At 40.9% G+C, this 22,954-nt stretch overlaps 1 protein-coding gene across 1 annotated transcript in view; it reads left to right on the forward strand.

Annotated features, from left to right (window-relative positions):
• The first annotated feature begins 13,707 nt into the window (after positions 1–13,707).
• LOC119330054 (transcription initiation factor TFIID subunit 1-like) overlaps positions 13,708–22,954 on the forward strand; it is a 17,855-nt gene continuing 8,608 nt past the window's right edge. Inside the window, exons 1-14 of the mRNA XM_037603161.1 lie at positions 13,708–13,960; positions 14,075–14,187; positions 15,210–15,272; positions 15,360–15,402; positions 15,583–15,822; positions 16,233–16,354; positions 16,805–16,973; positions 17,325–18,348; positions 19,000–19,202; positions 19,302–19,539; positions 19,790–20,126; positions 20,389–20,595; positions 20,714–20,806; positions 21,551–21,757. Of these exons, the coding sequence (XP_037459058.1) occupies positions 13,909–13,960; positions 14,075–14,187; positions 15,210–15,272; positions 15,360–15,402; positions 15,583–15,822; positions 16,233–16,354; positions 16,805–16,973; positions 17,325–18,348; positions 19,000–19,202; positions 19,302–19,539; positions 19,790–20,126; positions 20,389–20,595; positions 20,714–20,806; positions 21,551–21,757 (3,111 nt within the window). The 5' untranslated portion in view covers positions 13,708–13,908. The remainder of the gene's footprint in view (positions 13,961–14,074; positions 14,188–15,209; positions 15,273–15,359; positions 15,403–15,582; positions 15,823–16,232; positions 16,355–16,804; positions 16,974–17,324; positions 18,349–18,999; positions 19,203–19,301; positions 19,540–19,789; positions 20,127–20,388; positions 20,596–20,713; positions 20,807–21,550; positions 21,758–22,954) is intronic.

The following is a 22,954-nucleotide window of genomic DNA, read 5'->3' on the forward strand; positions in this document are numbered from 1 at the left end:
AAATTGATAAATACTGGAAAAAAATAACTGGATGTACAACTAATTTTTGGGCCATGCTTGGGGCTATAGCCCCAGTTGCCCCAGGCCCAATTCCGCCCCCATTCTTGGTTCTTATGAACTGTTAGGAGCAAAACACCTTCTCAGGGGATAGATTTTAGGGAGCTCCTATGCGCCGCATTTTGCGGCGAGTAGCCGCACGACGCACAGAGGCAGCTAACTGGGCCGGCCCAACAGCGGAAGTGCATGTGGAAAATCCAAAAAATAAAGCGCTATGTCGGGTTCGAACACAAGACAACACAGACTAAGTGCGGGCTGCTCACCAGGGCAGCTGAAGAGAGTTGTTGTTCAACATCTAGTATCATTAGATCGAACGTCTGCTGAAAATTCAAACACGATTTTTTTGGAGGAAGTAAATACTTTTTGAAAAGCGAAATATGCAAAAAAGAAAAATCAAACAAAATTCTAGAAATCTGAACATTCTGCAATTTTGTGATTTTTTTTGAAAATGTAAAATAGTTTTTGGAATTCAGAATAAAATAGGAAACACAGACATTTTTTAAACTCCAAATATTTTTTGAAAACATGAACATTTTTTGAAGTATGTGAACAAAATTATAAAATACAAATATTTTTGAATCTATGAACAATTTTTAAAAACACGAACAATTTTTTGAAAAAGCTAGCAATTTTATGATTTTTTTTTGAAAATACGAACATTTTTTTACATCCACGAACATTTTTTAATTTGTGATTTTTTTTAGAATGGGAACATTTTTTCAATTCTCGATCATTTTTTGTTAAGCGCAAACTTTTTTTTGAATCTGTGAACGTATTTGGATGGGAAAAGTTTTCTGAAACTCCGAACAATTTAGAAAAAGAAGTTATTTTTTGAATTTCGAAAAAATATTTGAAATTCTCAAACCTATTTTGAAGAAAAAAGGAAAAAATAAAATAAAACAGATAACACGGAAAAGAAAAAGTAAAAAAGAAATAGAAACAGAAAAGGAAAATAAATAACCAAAACAGATAAAAACCGGCTGGGAAACTTCTAGAAAGGTCCCGAAACTGGCACTGCCTACAGCAGGAGATGGGCCGGCCCAGTTGATGGCACTACTGTGCGATCGCTCGACTATTTGACGCAAAGGGCGTCAAATAGGGTTTTCCTAGATTTCAACCATCCAGGTGATCTTATCTACAATATGCTCTCTCTTTTTACAATTTTGGAGGGCATTAGAGTGACGCGGGGAGTTACCACCACTTGATCGGTTCCTCGCCAGTATGCGCACAAGGGTGGCAGCCTTGTGAAGGGCCATGCTTCAGGGTGACATTGGCTAGGGGAGCCTTGGGGAACGAGATACCTCTACTTGTGTTTTGCTGCTCAGTACCTTGTATTGTTCTACATCGCTACGCCACTATTTGGTCTTCGTGACCTTGTATCAAACCATTACATTCCTTGTCTACATGCGCTGCGCTACGTCGCATGTGTTTGGCCCTTTGACCTTGTATCAAACCTTTGTCTCAAACCTAAGGGCTTCATCTTAATGTTGGGAAACATCCTTCTCTTCTAAAAAAACGATAGGGTCCCCAAGCCCGTGAAGCAGCCTCGAGGCGCCAGTGTCGAGCCCCTGCAGGAGCCGACCACCACCATGCCCGCCATGTTCAAATCCATGGTCCGCCGCCATGACGAGCCGGAGACGGTGTTCGATGGTCTCGTCTGGGTGACATTACCTAGGGTTTTAGCCGTCCATCTTTATTTGTGTACTTCTTTTTCTAGTACTATCATGCTCTGAATTTTGGCACCAACTACTCATAATTGTTTTTTTACGTAAAAATCAGATCTATCATAAAGATTAATTCACCGAAAGTATAAAATACATCAAACATAATAAAAATTACATCGAGGTCCATGGACCACCGAACAACCATTGCCGCCGCCAGGAACGAGCCGCCGATACGCTGCTGTTGCCGCTCCCGTACTAGAGCCGGCCTGACCTTGTTGATGACAGCCAAGAAGTCTTCATGCATGTACTCCCTAAAGACAGCGTTCTGGAGCCACAGTCGTCGTCGTCGTTCAATCCTTGAATTGATCTAAAGAATTAGACATCAAATATGGCCGATGCATACGTACGGCGAGAAACCTTAACCTTAGCTCGGCCTTATCTGTCCTAGTGGGCAAACTTGAGGATGATCGGAGCCCAGAAGATCGACTCGAAGAAGAAGTGTCGCTATTCGTCTAAACGCTGCCCTGCGAGAACTAGAACCCTACCTATTTACTAGCCTGAGACAAGGCACCAGAAGTCCCCTCTCCGCTACCAGCCGCCGGAGCAGCAGGCAGAGGGAGGCAAGTCCACGGGCTAGCCGGTGGAGATCGAGGGAAGGAAGGCTTTCCCAGGAGCAGAAAGATTAAATACTCATAATTGTTTAACTAATAAGAAAAGAAAAGAAAGGAACTCTGATTTGTTTTGGAGATACTGAATTGTTCTTTTTTCTGGTTTGCTATTTTTCAATCGACCAATAAATTAGTCAAATATCAATCGACACTAAGCATCATCGATCTGTATCTGGAGTAAAAATCCATGCAAGATTTGTCTTTTCAGAGTTTTGCTTTGAAAACAAAAACACTATAATTTATTTCACTAGATGATCAATTTTTTATAATCCAGTGTACTCTTTTTTAATGTACGAATAATTTTTTTAAATCGTAAATTATAGTGTTTACCTTTTTATCCATGATTCTGCTCTAATTTAGCCATTGATAGGATAGAGATAGAGATCCAAGGATATTTAATACGTGAAAAAAATTAACTAAGAACTCAATAACAAGATAATAGTCGATCGAGTACACTTGTTTAAAAACCGAACATTGTAGTATTTGTATACCACACAAAACATGTCGCAAAAAGCAAGCCGACGAACGAAAGGAAAGTCTACAAATATGTTGAAGCAAAGCTATACATCGTCTAGCTAGCACTACTTCAACGAAGGGAACTCGTTGATGTCATATAGGCTTGGTGGCGACGGCGGAGCAGCCGGTTGGGGAGCCGGCGGCGCCTCCACGACTTGTGCAGGGGCCGCGGCCGCCGGGTAACGCGACATGTTGCGCTGCTGCCTCTTTGGAACTTCGAACCTACCCGGCATGTCGGGTTGCTGGCTCTTGTCACCACCAGAAACTCCATTGTTTGCCTTCGCTCTTGCCTCCGCCTCGGCCCTGGCCTTGAACTTGGCCTGTCTCTCCAGCTGGTTTTTCCTGATTACGTAATCCCGTGCGGTAGGGTATGCCTGGGCGAATAGATCCTTGGTAAGACTGGCAGCCGGCGTCGCCGTCTTCTTGTGCTTGCCCGCCGGCGCGTCTTGTTTGGCATGGGCGTCGTCGAGGTCGGTCACTAGTTTGTCGCCGGGATCGTTGCGGTCGAGGAGCGCGAAGAGGTTGACGCTGGGCTTCAGTCCCGCCATGTCGATGGATCGAGCGAGGACTTTCTCGTTGCTTGTTGATGTGCGATTCGTGATTTGGAGGCTGCGCAGGAGGCTTGCATATATATAGACAGCTTGATTGACGCGCTCGTATAATCCGAGTCCAATTAGATAGTTGCTTCATTACGGGAAGAGCTAGGGCTGGGTCCGCACATTGTACGAAGTGGAGATGGAGAAGGACTAGGACACAATCCTCCGACTTGGTTGCAACAGTCCGGCCGGGCTTCAACTTCCGGTGTACGTGCAATTTTTTGTTAGGAATCATGCCTGGAAACTCTCTTTTTTCAAATGTTCTACGCCCCATTAGCCAGGCACTGTTCTTTAGGTCTTCGATTTGACGGATAAAATATGTATAATATGCCACAAAAATTATATAGTTAGAAACTTTATTTGACGACAAATCTAAAGGCATATTTTTTTAAAATATAATACATTTATTTCCTTATCATTTGTTAAAATGAAGAGCTAAAAACTTGTGCTTGACTTATAAACTTACCGGAGGGAGTATTCTATGAAACCACTAAAAATCCGACGTCAGATTTTTAGTGGTCATGGAGCGAATGCGTGGACATCTATCAGATGATCTGCATGGATCTCAATGCAATGCCTAATGCCACATCATAAAAAACATTTGATTTGGGGCGAACGAAGCGGCCTTATCCACCTGACCCCCGCAACCCCTCTTGCACTCGTGTTCCCCCTCCACCCCATTTCCTCCTCCCATCCCGCCTGACCCACACAACACATCTCGCACTCGTATCGACAAGGATCAAGTCCTTAAGACACGTGGCGCGGCTGATGGTAAGTGTGTGTGGTATGGTCAGGATGAACCCTGCGACCACATTTTGTGTAGATGTGTGATGGCTTAGTTTGTGGAGTTTGGTTCGGGACTTGAACAGTGCTACTTGGAAGCCATCCGACTTCTTGCTATGGGAACCTAGGTTGGTGATCCCAAATTAGCATGGAAAGCGTTCACCGCACTTTCTTGGTCCTTATCGACTGCCAGGAACAAAACGTTGTTTGAAGGGATAGATTTCAACCATCCATCTGACCTTATCTACAAAATGCTTTCTCTTTTAGAACTTCGGAGGCTGCTGGGGAGACATTGAGAGTTACCACCGCTTGATCGGTTCCTCGCCTGCATGTGCGCAAGGGCGGCAGCCTTGCGAACCGCGATGCTTCAGGATGACATTGTTTAGGGAGCCTTTGTGGACGAGATGCCTCTACTTGTGTTTTGCTTCTTACACTAGTAGAAAAAGGGTCAAACGTGAAGTACATTAGTGCCGGTTTGATTTAGACCCGGTACTAATGGTACCATTAGTGCCGGTTCGAACGGATTTGCATTAATGCCGGTTCGTGTTGAACCTTTAATACCGGTTCGTGGCACGAACCGGTACTAAAGGGGTGGTGGCAGGCTGGCGTCAGGCCGGGGCCTCACGATCACCTTTAGTACCGGTTCGTGGCACGAACCGGTACTAAAGGTCGCACGAACCGATACTAAAGGGGTCTGACCTATAGTACCGGTTTGTGACACAAACCGGCACTATAGGGCAATTTTCAAACTCTACCCCCCCTCCCCCGCCCCCACCCGTGTGTCGCCATTTCAGTTTTGAAAAAATCAAAAGAAAATGATAAAAACTTCAAAAAATAAAATCCTTCGAGAGGTAGTTATATTACTACATCTACTAGTTAGGAAAATTTGAAAACTAAAATTTGGACATGTTTTGCAAAAAGTGTAGGGAAAATGTAAAACGGCTATAACTTTTGCGTACGATGTCAGAAAAAAACGTATAATATATCAAAAAATTCAGCACGAAAATACGCATCCGTTGGAGACCGCCTACGGCCTGTTTGGAATTTTTTAGAATCCTCAAATTCCAAAAGGAAAAAAAAAGATATGGTCAAATTTCAGTTTTTTTAAAAAAATTGGTTAAATCTGGTCAAACTAATTATTCAAGAAGTATTAATGTTACTACATAATTATTCAAGAATATTAGTGTTACTAAATAATTATTTCAATTTTTTGAATTTTGGTCAAATCTGGTCAAACTATGGTCAAACTGTGGTCAAACTTATTCAAGAAATATTAGCGTTACTAAATAATTACTATTTTTTTAGAATAATAGTTTCAAACTCAAATGGTGAAATGTGTGACTTCATGCTCAAGCTAAACTTCTGAGGGTTAATAGGATTAACATCTTACTATTGTGAGGAAAACAACAAGTGCAGACTTGGAAACGAAGGAGAATAGAACCCAAAAGTTAAGCGTGCTCGGGCTGGAGTAGTGAGAGGGATGGGTGACCGGTCGGGAAGTTAGATGATTTGGAATGAGTGATCCACACTTGAGCAGTTAAGAGAGGTGATTAGAGACTAAATCATGAAATAATTCAGAAAAATTAAAAATTGAAAAAAAAATCAAAAAAAATTTCCAAAATTTTCAAAAAAATTCAAAAAAAAACCTTTAGTACCGGTTGGTAACACCAACTGGTACTAAAGGTCCCCCATACCAGGGCGTGAGCTCACGCCACGTGGTGGCACTTTAGCGCCGGTTCGTGCCGAACCGGTACTAAAGGGGGGGGGGGCTTTAGTGCCCACACTTTAGTGTTGGTTCCATAACCGGCACTAAAGGCCCTTACAAACCGATTTTAAAACTCCATTTTCTACTAGTGTTAGTACCCTTTTTTGTTCTACAACGCTATGTCGCTTGTATTTGGTCTCCGTGACATTGTATCAAACCTTGTTTCCTTGTCTATATGCGCTCAATCGCTTAATTAACTCATATTGAACATTTGTCTCAAATCTAAGGGCCTCATATTAAGGTCGGGTGACTTCATTCTAAATAAATCAATAGGGTCCGCAACCCTGGGGAGTTGCCCCGCTACCGACAAATGAGGCGCCAACAACAAGCCCACATGAAGAGCCGACCACTACCACGGTTGCCACGCATTGCCACCGTGACGAGCCCAAGACGACCTCACCGCCATCGTCCGTTGCACGGGCTTTGCTCAGCGGCCTCATCCGGCAGCAGGGGGAGTGAGAGAAGGGGTGGGGGGAGGTGATGCTGGCTAGGGTTTTAGCCATCCACCTTTAATATTGGTGCACCTCTTTTCCTACCATGCTTTGAATTTTGTCACCAACTACTCATAATTGTTTATAACTAAGCAAAAAAGAATAGGAACTCCAATTTGTTTTGAGAGGAGAAAACCCGTACTTAATTGTTCCTTTTGTGCATTTGCTAATCTTCAATTGACCAATAAATTAGTCAAATAGCAATCGCGTGACACTAAGTACCATCGATCTGAATTCTGAAGTTATAACCCATGCAAGATTTTTTTTTGTAGAGTTTTTGAAAAAACACCTTAATTTATTTCACCATCGATCAATTTTAATAATGCAATGAACTTTTTTAAATATGTATGAACAAATTTGTAAAAGCATCATTGAATAATTAGTCGACAAAGCGATAAATGTTTCATTTTTCCCATGAGAATAGTTAGATTTACTTTTTAAACCATTATTTACTCATATTTATCCATTGATAGAAATACAGGAAAATAACAAGATAATAGCCGATCAAGTATTGCCACCGTGACGAGCCCAAGACGACCTCACCGCCATCGTCCGCCGCACGGGCTTTGCTCAGCGGCCTCATCCGGTAGCAGGGGGAGGGAGAGAAGGGGTGGGGGGAGGTGATGCTGGCTAGGGTTTTAGCCATCCACCTTTAATATTGGTGCACCTCTTTTCCTACCATGCTTTGAATTTTGTCACCAACTACTCATAATTGTTTATAACTAAGCAAAAAAGAATAGGAACTCCAATTTGTTTTGAGAGGAGAAAACCCGTACTTAATTGTTCCTTTTGTGCATTTGCTAATCTTCAATTGACCAATAAATTAGTCAAATAGCAATCGCGTGACACTAAGTACCATCGATCTGAATTCTGAAGTTATAACCCATGCAAGATTTTTTTTTGTAGAGTTTTTGAAAAAACACCTTAATTTATTTCACCATCGATCAATTTTAATAATGCAATGAACTTTTTTAAATATGTATGAACAAATTTGTAAAAGCATCGTTGAATAATTAGTCGACAAAGCGATAAATGTTTCATTTTTCCCATGAGAATAGTTAGATTTACTTTTTAAACCATTATTTACTCATATTTATCCATTGATAGAAAAACAGGAAAATAACAAGATAATAGCCGATCAAGTACTCCCTAGACACTTGTTTAGAATGCGGTCATTATATACCACAGAAAGATGTCGTAAAAAGCAAGCGGACGAACAAATAATTGAAAGCCTACAAATATGTTGAAGGACATTTATCATCTAGCTAGCAATGCTTCAGCGAAGGGAACACATTGATGTCATATAGGCTTGGTGGCAGAGGAGGAGGAGCCCGTTTGGGAGCCGGCGGCGCATCCACGCCTTCTGTAGGGGCTGCCTCGTTCAGAGACATGTTGGGTTGCTCCCTCTTTGGATCTTCAAATCTACCTGACACGCCGGGTAGCGGCGTCCTCGACGCTCCGTTGTGGTAGTAGTTGTAATATCTGCCTCGCTTTGCTCCGTCCTCCTGTACCTTGCTGTCATCAGCCTCACCGTCATTGTCCGCCGCACGGGCTTTGTCCGATGGTCTCCTCCGTATGACAGTGGCTAGGGTTTTAGCCATCCATCTTTATTTGTGTACTGCTTTTCCTAGTACCATGCTCTGAATTTTGGCACCAACTACTCATAATTGTTGCGAGAGTGGATGTTTTACTCTCGCGTGTACTATAACCGAGTTTGCAAAAAAATATATGAAAAAACGTGATCAAGCAAAATCTGAGACATCAACTTTATCAAATGTTCGAGCATTTTGCAAAATTTCAGCCAAAAATAACATCCATCGAGCACTCACTACCAAAACAAAATCAATGGTCAAAGTTTTGTGCACTTTTTGAGCATTGATTTTATTTTATTTTAGTTCGAGGTAAAAGCTCGAACCTTTGATAAGGTTTGATATCTCAAAATTTCTGATTTTTCGGATGTTGTTTAATTTGATCACATTTTTCATTTATTTGTTTTGCAAACTGGGGTGTAGTACACCCGAGAGTAGTGGATACTTTTCGATTGTTTAACTAAGAAAAGGAACTCTAATTTGTTATGAGGTAAGCTCTACTGGATTGTTCTTTTTTGGTTTTGCTATTTTTCAATCAACCAATAAATTAGTCAAATATCAATCCACACTAAGTACCATCTATCTGTATTCTGAAGTTAAAAGCCATGCAAGATTTCTTTTTTCAGAGTTTCAAAAACAAAAGCACTATAATGCAATGTGCTCTCTTTTTTATTGTTGAATAGTTAGTCGACTAAGCCCTTACTAAATTTTACCTTTTTATCCATTATCTACTCTAATTTATCCATTGATATATAGGATAGAGATCCAATGATATTTTATTCGTGAAAATTTAATTAAGAACTCAATAACAAGATAATAGTCGATCGAGTACACTTGTTTAAAAACTAAACATTGTATACTAGACAAATATGTTGAAGGACAGCTATCGTCTAGAGCTAGCACTACTTCAACGAAGGGAACTCGTTGGTGTCATCTAGGCTCGGTGGCGGCGGCGCCTCCACGCCTTCTGCAGGGGGCGCCCCGTTCAGCGGCATGTTGGGTAGCTGCCTCTGTGGAGCTCCAAACTTTCCCGGCATGCCGGGTTGCTGCGTCCTCGATGCTCCGTTGTTGTAGTAGTTATTGCTGTATCTGATGCCTCGCCTTGCTCCATCTTGTACCTTGCTGCTGTCGGCCGAAGCCCCCGCGCTCTTATCACCGCCGGAAACTCCGATGTTCGTCTTTGCCCTTGCCGCCGCCTCTGCCTCGGCCCTGGCCCGTCTCTCCAGCTGATTTTTCCTGATCACGTAATCCCGTGCGGTAGGGTATGCCTGGGCCAATAGATCCTTGGTAAGACTGGCAGCCGGCGCCGCCGTCTTCTTGTGCTTGGCCGCCGCCGTCGCATCTTGTTTGGCATTGGCGTCGTCGAGGTCGGTCACTAGTTTGTCGCCGGGATCGTTGCGGTCGAGGAGCGCGAAGAGGTTGACGCTGGGCTTCAGTCCCGCCATGTCGATGGATTCGTGACTTGGAGGCTGCCCAGCAGGCGTGTAGGTATATATAGCTTGATTGACGCGCTCTCCTTCAATCCGAGTCCAATTAGATACGGTAGATATTAGTTAGGGGACGAACTAGGGCTGGCTCCGCACATTGTACGAAGTGGAGATGGAGAAGAACTCGGACACAACCTACTAACGGGACTCCGACTTGGTTGCAACACTCCGGCGGGGCTTCAAGTTCCGGTGTCAACGTATAAGAGTACGTGATGATAGCTTGGCACCAAAACGTGGGAATCATGCATGGAAACTCTCCATTTTCAAATGTTGTATCCTATTTTCTGTCACAAGGCACACGCACGGACACGAAGGCACATGCATGAAAAGCATCCGCGAAATCAAAAATATTCATGAATTTAGAAATTAAAATAAGTAGCATAAAAAAGATATAGAAAACGTAAAAAGCTGGTCGGAAAAACCCTGGGTTAGGCGAATGCATGGGTATTCTTGATCTGGAGAGGTTCTAAAACCAGTCGAAGAGAGACACGTAAGGGCATGTAAAATGGTTCTATCTTAGCAATGACACGTAGGATAAACGATGAGGTGGAGGAGAGAGAAATCATAAGAAAAGGCTTGTCTTCTCTTATTTAAAAGAAGACAAGAGATGATCTCTTAGCACAATTTGTCTCACCATGTTTCTAGGAATAGCTAGTTATTGAATATAAGGCTTAGAGATGACCCATTGTACACACAGTTTTTTGTCATTTCTAAATTACATGCAAGACTTAAGATAAGACTATCTTATCAACCATTGTACATGCCCTAAAAAAAGCCACAATGCGCCAGGCCAAGTTGCGTGCGGTGTGCTGGGGGTATGCGTTTGCCTATCCACCGCACGTGACACGATGAATAGGAAATGAAGCGGAAGAGACCTCCTAATCGGCGCTTTAAGGCGCTGAAACAGTGCATGGCACATATGCGTCGTGCGACCTAGGTCGGCACGGTAAGCCCCATTCGCTCAATCAACCATCCTTTTTTATTGCTTTTTTTTCTGTTCGCTTGTCGTTAGCTGGTTCCTTGTATAGAAGAGAAAAACGAAATGTTTTTATAGTTTTGAAAATTTGCTGAACTGAAAAGAGCCCATGAATTATAAAAAAATCCGCATATTTGAAAATGTTCCTGCATTTTTGCAAAAAATCACTAATTAAAAAAAAGGTCATGAATATGGAAAAGATTCATGAATTTTTAAAAAGTTCATGATTTGAAAATAGTTAGAAAATTTGAAAATACTCACGAATTTCAAAAAATGATGGATTTTAAAAAGTATGTAATTTTTTTAAATTTTGTGGCTTTTGAAAAACTAAGTGAATTTGAAAATGTTCATGAATTTGGAAAAAATTCATGAATTTAGAAAAAAAAGAAAAAAGTAAAAGGAAAAAAGAAAAAAAAAGAACAAAACAGCACAACCCATGGAGCCTTCTAGAAGGTTCTCAAAACATATGAGAGAAAACATGATATGGACAGGCCGTATAGGAACTAGTGTTGTGGACATGTGTCGTCATACTGACGTCGTGCTCTTGTCACTCAAATTTCATATTTTTCCCTTTTTAAGTTTATTGATATTTCAAATGCATATATTTCAAAAAAATGAAAACCATGAGTTGAATTTTTTTTCTTAACATAGTATAAACAAATTATTATCACTGTTTTAGAACACATTGATAATTTCAAGAAAAATGTTCATGAAAATGAAAAATGTTCACGTATTTCACAGAAATGTGTGTGGAATGTTTATAAAATGTGTATACAATGTAAAAAAATTAGTACTATTAAAAATTTTATGTGACATCTTAAAGAAATACTCCCTGTTTCAAAATGTGTTTCACGATCGTTAGAAAAATGTTTATAAAATGTGAAAAATGTTCGCGTAGGTTAATTTTTAATTTCCAACAAAAATGTAAGTTACATTTTAAAGAAATGTCCATGTATTTCCAGATTCCAGGAATAATGTTCATGAAATTTTGAATAACGTTTATAAAATATAAAATAAATGTTCACGTACTTATCAAACATATTTATTGCCACTATAAAAATGTAGAACATGAATTTGGGAAATGTTACCATGTATTCAAAAAAGTGTTCAAAACATGTATTTGAAGAAAATGTAAATCATGTACCTGAAAAAAATTTGTACCACTAAAAGAATCTACATAACACTTTAAGAAATATGCCCGCATCTGGATAATGATCGTGACATTTTAAAAAAAAATGTTGATACAATGTAAAAGAAAATGTATGTATGGGTCAAAAAAGTGCAAGTGGCATTTTAAAGAAATATTCCTGCATTTCGATAAAATGTTCATGAAGTTTAAAAAAATGTTAATACAATGCAAGAAAATGTTTGTGTGGGTGAAAACAAATGCACTGGACATTCTACAGGAATATTCATGCATTTCTAAAAAATGCATGTGAAAATTTTTAAAATTTTTATACCATGTTAATAAAATTGCATAGTTCTGAAAAATATTTATTTCATTCAAAAATGTACAAATTTTATTGGAAAAAAAGTTATCATGTATTCGGAAAAGTGTTCAAAACATGTATTTTCTTAAATGCCCAACGTGTATCATAAAGATTTTTCACGTGTGTGCTAAAAACGTACATTGTGTACTGTGAAAAAAAAGGTAAACATGTGTTAGAAGAAAGATAACCTATCAAAACCAACAAAGAAACAAAAAGAGCAGAGAAAAAAACATAGTATAACGAAGAAAGAAAGAAAACTGAAGAAAACCAGTGAAAAACAAAGAAAATCGAAGTGTGACTAAGAAAGACAGAAAACCCAAAGAAAAGCAATGGAAAAACAAAAAAAAATAAAAGAAAACGGAAAACAAAAAAAGAAAACCGAAGTAGAGCGAACCTACATCGACACGAGTGACAGTGAACAACCTGTGCTAATGGACAGGCCCCATAGTCACCCACCCGTGGGCGATTCCTAATATGAATCGGTATGGAGAAGACATAGCTCTTGTGGGCGCGGAATAGGGAGCATTGTAGAAAAGTAATGACGAGTTAATGGGTATAGGATTCATGACATTTTTTTTTTGGATTGTTAATGAAATGCCAGAAGTTAGTGCGCATTAACTTTGTGTACATACATGGTTACTTCAACTGCTGGCTATAAGAAAATGCCATGTCATTTATAGCCAACCTTATAGCCAACATGTATAACAATTAGCTATAAGCATGTGATACTTTATTAATATATGGCCCACCTTTCACTCTCACATAGTGCCTAGAAGCATGTGCTGCAGCTGGCTCTTGCATGAGAGCCCGCTTACATTCTCTCTCCTATCCTCTCTCCTTTAACTAAGTATAAAAATATTAATTTACTTCTTACAGCCTGTTGATTGTATCTTATTGCACCTGCTCTCATGCATGTTTGCAGAGGAAGAACGTTAGACACCATAATAAATGAGTTGGAGCTCATATTGGTGTTAATCCACCATTGTTGGACCATAAAGATAAACGGTTAGATGTTGCTGCACTGATAAATCAATAGGCAACGCGAGTAATAGCATAGCTTCTTTACAGGAGAAGAAGCCTCGAGTTTAGTATAAGTAATTTTTTCTGGTCACGAAGTTCTCAGTTTTTCACTAAACATAAAAAAAAGTAGAAAGACATAATTTCGTGGAATTTGTACCGTGGATTTTCCAGGAAGTAGAACATTGAATTTTTCATTCCTTTTTTTTCTATTTTAAATTTTAACACTCATGAAGCCCACTGTTTATTTTAATTTTCCTAGGATGAGATTCTTCATTTTTGTACAGTAGAAGACACATAACTGCATGGAAATATTACACGCTACTCAATGCTAAATTTGTCACCTTATTTCACAAGCACTGATACTTCCCCACTTCCCACAGCCAGCAGTGATCCTATGCGCATTTTCGGAGAAGTCGAGATAGTTTCCTGCCTATACATAACACAGGCCAGCTTAATGGGCTCACTTAATCGGCGGTGGCCACCTTTACGGGCCTAGCCTCGCGCCAGCCCGGCCCGCTGGCTCCGGCACCCCCCACCCGCGCCGCCTCCGCACTGCGGCCCTCACTTGCCCCCATCCCCTTCTCCCTCTCCCCCGACCCCTCCTGCCCCGCCCCACCTCGCCGCCCCTCCTCGCCGCCGCGGCCCCTCCCAGATCCCGCCGCCGCAGAGCACGGAGCGTTGGTATCCTCTCCCCACGTAGCTGCCCCGGGGACCCCAGATCCGCGGCGTAGGCGCTGCTGGCGGTGCGCGCCTAGGGTTAGCGCCCCCACGCACGCGTTTGGTGCCGTCGCGGGGCGAAGGCGGCCATGAGCGACGGCGAGCGCCGCGACGAGGACGTCGCGACCACCAGCGCCGCAGGTGAGCCCGCCGCCCTCCCATTCCAGGGCTGATCGATCGGTGATTGACCGGGTGGTAGGTATCGAGCTGGTTTTATTCGCCTTATTATCTCTCGCTCATCTGCCATCTTTCCAGATGACGACGACGATGAGGACTACGAGGAGCCTGGCGGAGAGAACCATTTCCTGGGGTTCATGTTTGGCAACGTCGACGATGCCGGCGACCTGGACGCCGACTATCTCGACGAGGTGAATACCGTGCTCGCTGTCTATGCTAGCCTGCAGAAACTCCTGTTTCTGTTCTTTGTGCTTTTCTTTTTCCATCTGTCTGCATCTAGCAGACGATACACACCTATGCAGGTTTTAGTTGTGCAAGCAGTAGCGTCATATGTCTCCTGAATGATGCAAAAAGATCGATGCTTTTTTTACCCAGTGTGTGATATGGTTGTCGTGACGCGAATGCACAAGTTCTATCTTTTATATCTCTCCCCAATGGTGCCGATCCATTCCTGATAATTCGATACGCCTTAAATTTATGTTGGATAGAAATGCTTTAGTATTATCACTGAAGGAGTGGATAGACTTTACAAGGTCAAAGACTCTTGTTTTTCCTTGTTCTATTGGGTGAATGGAAATACTGTACTCTCTCCGTCCCATAATATAAGAGCGTTTTGGACACTAGACTAGTGTCAAAAACGCTCTTATAATATGGGACGGAGGGAGTATCTTTTATTGATGATGTCAAATATGAGCAGGAATAGTAGTTCCGTCTTTCTGCAGATAGCCACTAGACAACTGTGTAGAGTTTTGAATTGAATCAAGTTCAGAAATTTAAAAAACAGCACAAGTTGGTTTGGATGTGGATAGGAGGATTGCCATCAAAATGGCGGTTAAAAGCCGACGAATCCACTGATGGTTCCTCTCTCCATCTCCATCTTCGGCTTTTCCCTAGTAGGTCTTCACGATTTGACCAGAAGAAGTCAATTCTGTAACATGGACTTACCTCTGTTGTTTGCTTTTCGCTGGAACTTTTGACAACAGGAGTTTATTTAGTTTCTTTGTATTGTAATGATGCTTGTGCTCAGTAGCAACGGCAGGACAGCCATGACCCAGGCAGCCTATAGGCACTGTAGATGTAGCTTAAGTACTTTGCTAAAATCTACAAAGGAAATGGCCGCACGCCCCAATCAGTGGCCCGGTCTGCCTGGGGTCTGGCGCCACACTGCTTGTGCTTCATTTCTTACTACATCTGTTTTTTTTTGAGTTATCAGGATGCGAAGGAACATCTTTTTGCGCTAGCAGACAAGCTTGGTGCATCCCTGAAAGACATTGATGTATGGTATCCAATGATAATTACAATATTAATTTGATGAAAGCTTTTCTTGTTTTCAACACATTAATGCTGTGCTGTTTGCTTATAGCTGACTAAGTCTTCTCCAGCAACAGCCGATCCTTCTGAGCAAGGTAAGTGGCATCTCTGTAATTCCGTATAAGAATGAACCAATTTTAATGGGTTCTTCATCAAGTCCAATTTGTGAACTATTCATTATTCTGCCCTTTTCTGACAGCTTTGGTATCCTGTTTTCCATCTAATCATATATTTGTATGGAATAGTTGATGTATGATATTTGTTCTGTTCTGTAGATTATGATGAGAAAGCAGAGGATGCTGTTGACTATGAAGATATTGATGAACAATATGATGGACCTGAAGTTGAAGCAGCTACAGAGGAAGACCATTTGCTATCCAAGAAAGATTACTTCTCCTCAAACACAATGTTTGCTTCAGTCAGTAGTAAAGTTTCAGTGTTTGATGAGGAGAACTATGATGAGGATGAAGAACCACCCAATGATATCGAGTTACCTGGTGATAATGTTATACAAGGTTTGGCATATCTGTACGCATAATGTGCTTGTGTTTATTGTTAAGTTTTTTTGTTTGGTCTGGCGAGTGTTGCTCATAGTGGTTCATCTGATTATCTGAGAAAATCAGCAGTATTTTTATTTACGCAAGGCACCAACGCTATTGTTTTCATGAATGGTGTTCATTTTGAACTTCTGAAAACACCATACAACTTGTTTTTATGCATTTCTTATTACTCCGTGATTAGTTTACGGAGAATAGTTTGGAAGCAAAACAAGCCAATTTCATCTGTTGAAGTCAACACCCCTTGTAATTTATGTTTGAATATTTATGTCTATGCATTTCAGCTTTATATAGTTTGTATTTGAATTCTATTTATATGGATATCATCTTGCTTTTGATGTAAGTCTCCTTTGCTTTTATCAATTTAGATGTCATTTCAGCCGAGCAGCCGGAAATATCACCCTCTAATGATAATCCTGCCATCGGAAAGGTATCTAGCCCGTTGCCACAATCTCAGGAAACTATGGATGTTGAATATGAAGTTTGTCAGGTACACATTATTTATATTGGCTCACCCACTCAAATGAATTCTGAATCTCATGACACCTTTAGTTTGACTTATTGTTCATTCAGAATCTGGTTCACTTTCAATTAAGTACGTCTGAGTTAGGACCGAGGAATCTGGATGAGAGTCAAATTTACTTCATAGGTTGGGTCATGCTTATTTTTGGGGGAAATTAGCCAGGGGACACTATATAATCCTTTCATTGTTAAAAATCACTGGATCCTTTTTTTTAGACCAAAAAATCACTGGATCCTTGATGTCAAGTGGGACCTGGATCCACAAATAAGTGATACAGCAGTTCCATGAAAAAAAACATACATTTTCTCATGCCCTGTAGTTAATTTCCTCAACATATTTCTACTCATAAATCTGCATTTCCTTTGTGATGATGTATGTACCTGTCTCACTGGACTGCTTGTTTCTAACAATTGTCAGGAAGAAATTGACACTGAGGAAGATCAACTCGAGTCTAAATCTGCGTCTACCCTCCCTGTTTTATGCATAGAGGATGGGAGTGTGATCTTGAAGTTCTCTGAAATTTTTGGTGCACAGGAGCCTGTAAGAAAGGCCAAGACAGATCAGCATAAGCGGCCAGTGAATAAAGGTATTCAACAGGCTTACTATAAGACACAAATCTAAGAAGATCGTTATGAACCCCTTGACAGTGTGGCATATATAGCTGGGTTGTGATTTGAGGCATATTAACCTGAAAGTAATGGTAACACATAATTATTTACTGTTTCTGCTTAGGCTCTATATTCTGAACATAAACAAATTTAGTTAGCACAGACCATGCGGAGGGTATATGCTCACTACTGCTTGTATGGTCTCCAATCTTAGATTATTTAATCTGTCCACCACCACCACCCCCCTCCCAAATCATATGCATGGAAAATATGACCAATTTAATAGAAATTAGTTTTAAAGGCCTTTCTCTGGTATTAATTGCTTCCAGAGCTCCGTATCACAAACATCAGTGACATTGTTGAGGATGACGAGGAAGTATTTCTAAGGAGTACTATTCAAGATGTCCCATCTTTGAAGCATATCAAGACAAATGAAGATTTTATCGAGAGTGACAGTGATGAGTTAATTTCTAGTGATACTTTTGGGTTTAAAGATTTGTGTCTTTCTGAACAACCAATGAAGGATGTACACAAAGAGTTCCCTACTGCTAAACAAACTCTAGTTTGTCCTGATGTTTATCCACTTGAGCATGAAGACTGGGAAAATGGTATCATTTGGGGCAATTCACCAGCAAGTGAAAGTCAGTCTTGTTTAAAAAGCTGTGTCATATCTGAAGAGAGCTCTGATGCTCACAGTGAAGATGAGGCTAAGGATTATGGTTATGTATCCGGGCGTTGTGATGTACAGGATAAAAATAATGGTTCTCCAGTAATAAGAGAGCCTTTTGGCTGTACAGAAATGCCTGCTTCAGCTAGTTATCATTCCCCTGAGAATAGTTACCCTCCATTGATAAAGGAGACTCCTCAAGAGAAGAATGACTTGGACCATGCGGAACCAAATAACATAAATGGAACAGTTAAAATCAATACGATGAAGTGTTTAAGCAACCTCTCTCTTCTGAACAAGGAACTGTTGGAAGGATCTTGGTTGGACAACGTAATTTGGGATCCCAGTGAGGATACTCCTAAGCCTAAGTTAATCTTGGATCTGAAAGATGACCAGATGCTTTTCGAGATTTTAGATGAGAAGAATGGGGATCACCTCCGCTCACATGCTCGTGCGATGATTGTTAGTCGGCCAATGAAGACTGCAACAGTGGAAAATGTTGGCCATAACAACCAAGCAATTACATTGGATGCCCAATTCAACATTTCCAATGACAAATTTTATTCCAACAGGAAGATGTCGCAACAAGCTAAATCTCATACTAAAAAGCGTTCTTCAATGGGCATAAAGGTGGTACATTCTGTTCCTGGTCAAAAATTGCAGACCATGAAGCCAAAGCTAAGCACGTATGAGTCTCTCATCCCTTGCCATAAAATTCCACATCTATTATTAGTTGATTACTTGTCTTGTTTTGGATTAATGAACTTGTATCTGATGAATCTTGCAATCTTTATATGCTTACTATGATAATTATTGCACATGGGGTGACATGTTTTAAAAAAAAACTGGGTGTCAGATCATTTCAAATAATTCAACTGAAATGTGTGACATCTATTTGTCTCCAATTCTTCATCGTTAATGTATAGTCAAGTGAGCAACCAGCAGTTTTGTTGTCCTGTGGAAATATTTCTGTAACAATGGATTTGGGCACCATATGTATCTGTATGCATATATAATTATATAGTTTACCACTGTTTCATTGGACTTCTGGTTTCTGTAACTGGGCTTATTCTACCGAACTCTATTCTTGTCTGTATTTGTATAGCATATATATCTTACCAGTCTTGGGTAAATATTTCTTTAACAATGGATTCTATTTGTGAGGCTTGGCTCCTTATGATTCACATGTTTACACTCTTGTTCTTAGCTATATTTAGCAAGTGTACTTCTGGGGCTTTAGTTGTCAACTTATCATGTGTAGCTCATCTACTGAACTCTATTCTTGCCTGTTCTTTGCTGATTTCATCTCTAATAAGTTTTATCAACTTTCAATGCAGTAACGAAATTGCAAATTTCCATAGACCAAAAGCTAAGTGGTACCCCCATGAAAATAAACTTGCTGCTGAGTTGCAAGGAGCTGCTTGCAGTCATGGGTCAATGACTGTTATAGTAATGACGTTAGCAGGAAAAGGAGTGAAACTTCTCGTCAATGCAGAGGAAACTCCACTATCAGTAAAATCAAAAGCTTCCAAGAAATTAGGCTAGTCCTCAATCATTATCCTGCTCTATTCTGTTATTTTTCTTAGTTTAGAAAGCCATCAATAGTTATTTTATGATGCCTTAACTTTACTCCATGCAGAATTTAGACCATCTGAAAAGATCAAATTGTTTGGTTATGGAAAAGAACTCCAGGATGACATCTCCTTGGCCATGCAAAACGTGCGACCAAACTCTATTTTGCATGTTGTTCGCACTGAAGTACATCTATGGCCAAAAGCACAGAAGTTACCTGGAGAGGACAAGGCTCTACGTCCTCCTGGGGCATTCAGGAAAAAAGCTGACTTGTCTGTTAAGGATGGACATGTATTTTTGATGGAGTAAGTCCAATCATAATATTTCTCTTCATACCACACGTGTTGTAATTTTCACATATGCAAATTCTTGTATGTGAAAGTCATATTGAAACTTTTACTGCTATACTTTGGTCAAGTGGTGAATATGATGATACTATGAGCAAAAATTGCTATTGATCATCTAAGTGGCCATATGCTGTGCTTGTTGTTTTGATCATGTATGTTTTTGTTCATTAGTTAATGTGCTGCCATGTTTTTATTGCTTTCGATGCAGATATTGTGAGGAAAGACCTTTACTGCTTGCAAATGCAGGAATGGGTGCTCGACTCTGTACTTACTACCAGAAAACTTCACCCACTGATCAGACAGCTATATCCCTGCGAAGCAACAATGACGGACTGGGTACAGTGCTTGCTATTGAGCCTGCTGATAAATCTCCTTTCCTGGGAGATGTACGTTCTGGGTCCCAGCAATCATGTCTTGAGACAAACATGTACAGAGCACCTGCATTTCCTCATAAATTGGCATCGACTGATTATCTTTTAGTTCGTTCGCCGAAAGGGATGCTTTCTCTACGCCGCATTGACAAGCTATATGCTGTTGGCCAACAAGTAAGCTCTTGTACTGAAATACTCTATTCTATATCTGCAGGATGTTCATAATATTGTCACTCTTTTTCTTTTAATTTTTGGAATTTTCACTTGGAAGGGAACTAGTTTCGGATTAGTTTGCTGGGGTTATTTATTTATTTGTTGTTCTGCAAGTGTGTAATGCTGGAAAATCTTCAACTAAGCATTGTTATATTTTATACTGCATCAAAAATACATGCTGTGGTATTCATCAATAAATGATAGATTTGTGCTCTCCTGGCAGGAACCACACATGGAAGTATTTTCACCAGGAACGAAAAATCTGCAGAATCATCTTTTGAATCGAATGCTCGTATACGTATATCGTGAATTCCGTCTTAGGGAGAGGCCTGGTGTTCTTTCTCAGATTCGAGCTGATGAAGTACCTATTCAGCATCCTCTGACAGAAGCTATTGTGAGAAAACGATTGAAGCATTGTGCAGACCTGAAGGTAGATATATCACCCATGTTATTATTACTTCTATAGTTGTACTGTAATCTCATTTGATTTTCCAGCCATGGACTTCTGTTTTACCATAATTAACGCTCGCATGCATTCATTTAAACAGAAAGGACCCAACGGACATTATTTCTGGACACAGAGACCTGACTTCCGGATTCCGTCAGAGGAGGAGCTTAGAAGATTGGTGTCACCAGAAAGTGTGAGTTTCTAAAAAATACCTTTGTCACTTGTGATAAGCAACTACTTGATGAAAATTTTCAAAGACTCCTCTCGTAAAGAAATGTGTATGCTGGTCAGTCATAACACACATGATATATGAGAATAACCAGGTTGATCGGTCACTCAGTTCCTCCGTTCCAAAGCCCCAAACTCTCATGCATGAATTAAAGTATAAAATCAAGGACAAATAGTAGAAAATTTGTACCGATTTTTTCTGTTTATTGGAATAATCAATTACTTAAATCTCTCCCTCTTGACATCAATACAAGTGGTTGGAGTGGAAAAGCACAACTCTTGGTTTCGAAACAAGACCAACTGAAAAGCAGGCCTTATATTTTTAATTCTAGTATAAGAGATGACTGTCAGTTTCAGCACTCTTACTAATTTCAGTGTAATATCAATAAGTGGTGTGTAGTAAATTGCATTTTTCGAAGTAACTAGTAAGCTGTATTATAGGTTTCGTAGAGAGACTGGTAGTTCTAGGGAGTGCTTAAGAAGGAATGGATGGCCATGACTTGCTCAAGATTAGCGGCTAGGTCGATAATCAATTTTTCGCACATCTCAAGTAAATAAAGATCCTCACGAAACTGGCCATGATTTGTTTGTGGTAGTGTAACCACTAACCACCCTTGTTCTTTTGTAGTTTAATTTTCGCTTTGAAAGGGGGTCTTGTCTTGCTATTGAGTTTATGGTAACTGAAAGTCTGAAACTTCCAATTCTCCAGGTCTGCTGTCATGAGAGTATGCAAGCTGGTCTGCATCGTCTCAATCGTTTAGGAATCGAGAAGCTTACTCAGCCTGTGGGACTTGCTTCTGCAATGAATCAGCTTCCCGATGAAGCAATTGAGCTCGCTGCTGCAGCACATATTGAGAGGGAGTTGCAAATCACTAGCTGGAACCTTACCAGCAATTTTGTTGCTTGTACCAACCAGGTACTTCACTATATATATTTTCAATTGATGCACTCATTTAACCAGAACAATTTATTTGCTTATTAAATGATAGCATGTGGGCTAAAACCACGGTTGGTGCAAAGGACATAGTAATCTTTGATGTGTTCTAGAGAGACCATGGATAATCTTCATCTATCATTTGTTGCTGAATATATATTGAGAGAATATGGACACTGCTTTACCATGTAGCAACATGAAATACTATTCTAAGATGGAAATGACAGGCTAGTAAGTGACCAAGTACATGAATATCTAGTGCATGTGCACCTCACCTCCGTTGACCTATCTGTAAGTGTATAAAAAAACCCAAACTCAATGTAGCATGGGAAACAAAGATGACAAATCCAGTGCTGCCAGTGAAAATGAGCTGAGCACACCCAATTTTGTTTTGTGTGTTGGGTTTGGAATCTTCCAGCGATTGACAGGCAACGAGTTGTGCCGCTAGCTAGCTTGTGCATGGATATGGGTTGCGGACGACGAGGGATTGAGGTCTAAGGACACATGCAATAAGGCAAGAACGCACTGCATGGTGGTACTGATACGGCGTCTTTATTTTCTTTGTAACCATGCAATTCTCGTCATGAAGATCATCGTGCACGTCCAAGGCGATCAAACCTGACTTTGATACCTGTTGTGTACCTCCGGCCAGCAGGGCCTACGTCATCCCACTCACCGTGCTCCATAAGGCCAACTATGTTTCTAGGATCTATGTGTTCCGCCGGCTGGCGCCGCCCAACGCCATCGTCGAGGCAGTGCTGACGAGGGTGCCAGTCAAATCGCCGTGGACGTTGCCAGCGGCAACCACACGATCGTGCTCACTGAGGCCGGCGCGGGGTTCATGGAGGCGATGGTTGATTATGTGTCCACTAAGAGGATCAACGAGCGGATCACCTAGCACCTTGCGCAAGCATTCAGGCCTCGCACATTCCAAATCACAATTTTGGTGTGATACATTGGTCAGGGGGGCGACGGGAGAGGCGGCGCCGCAAGACCTAGGACGCCGTGAGGCCCATGGCCGGCGCCGGCATGCATGGAGGCGGGGTAGGATCATCCGACAGTTCTCGGTGGTTGCCAGCACGTCGCGGGAAAGGGGCGCGGCGAATAGTCCATCGTAGGCGCGCATCTCCGCTGTAGTGATTGTCTAAACAAGCCCGACGATGCCCAGCGTGCGCAGGA

This window comes from Triticum dicoccoides, chromosome 7A, assembly GCF_002162155.2.
Source record: "Triticum dicoccoides isolate Atlit2015 ecotype Zavitan chromosome 7A, WEW_v2.0, whole genome shotgun sequence".
NCBI lineage: Eukaryota > Viridiplantae > Streptophyta > Magnoliopsida > Poales > Poaceae > Triticum > Triticum dicoccoides.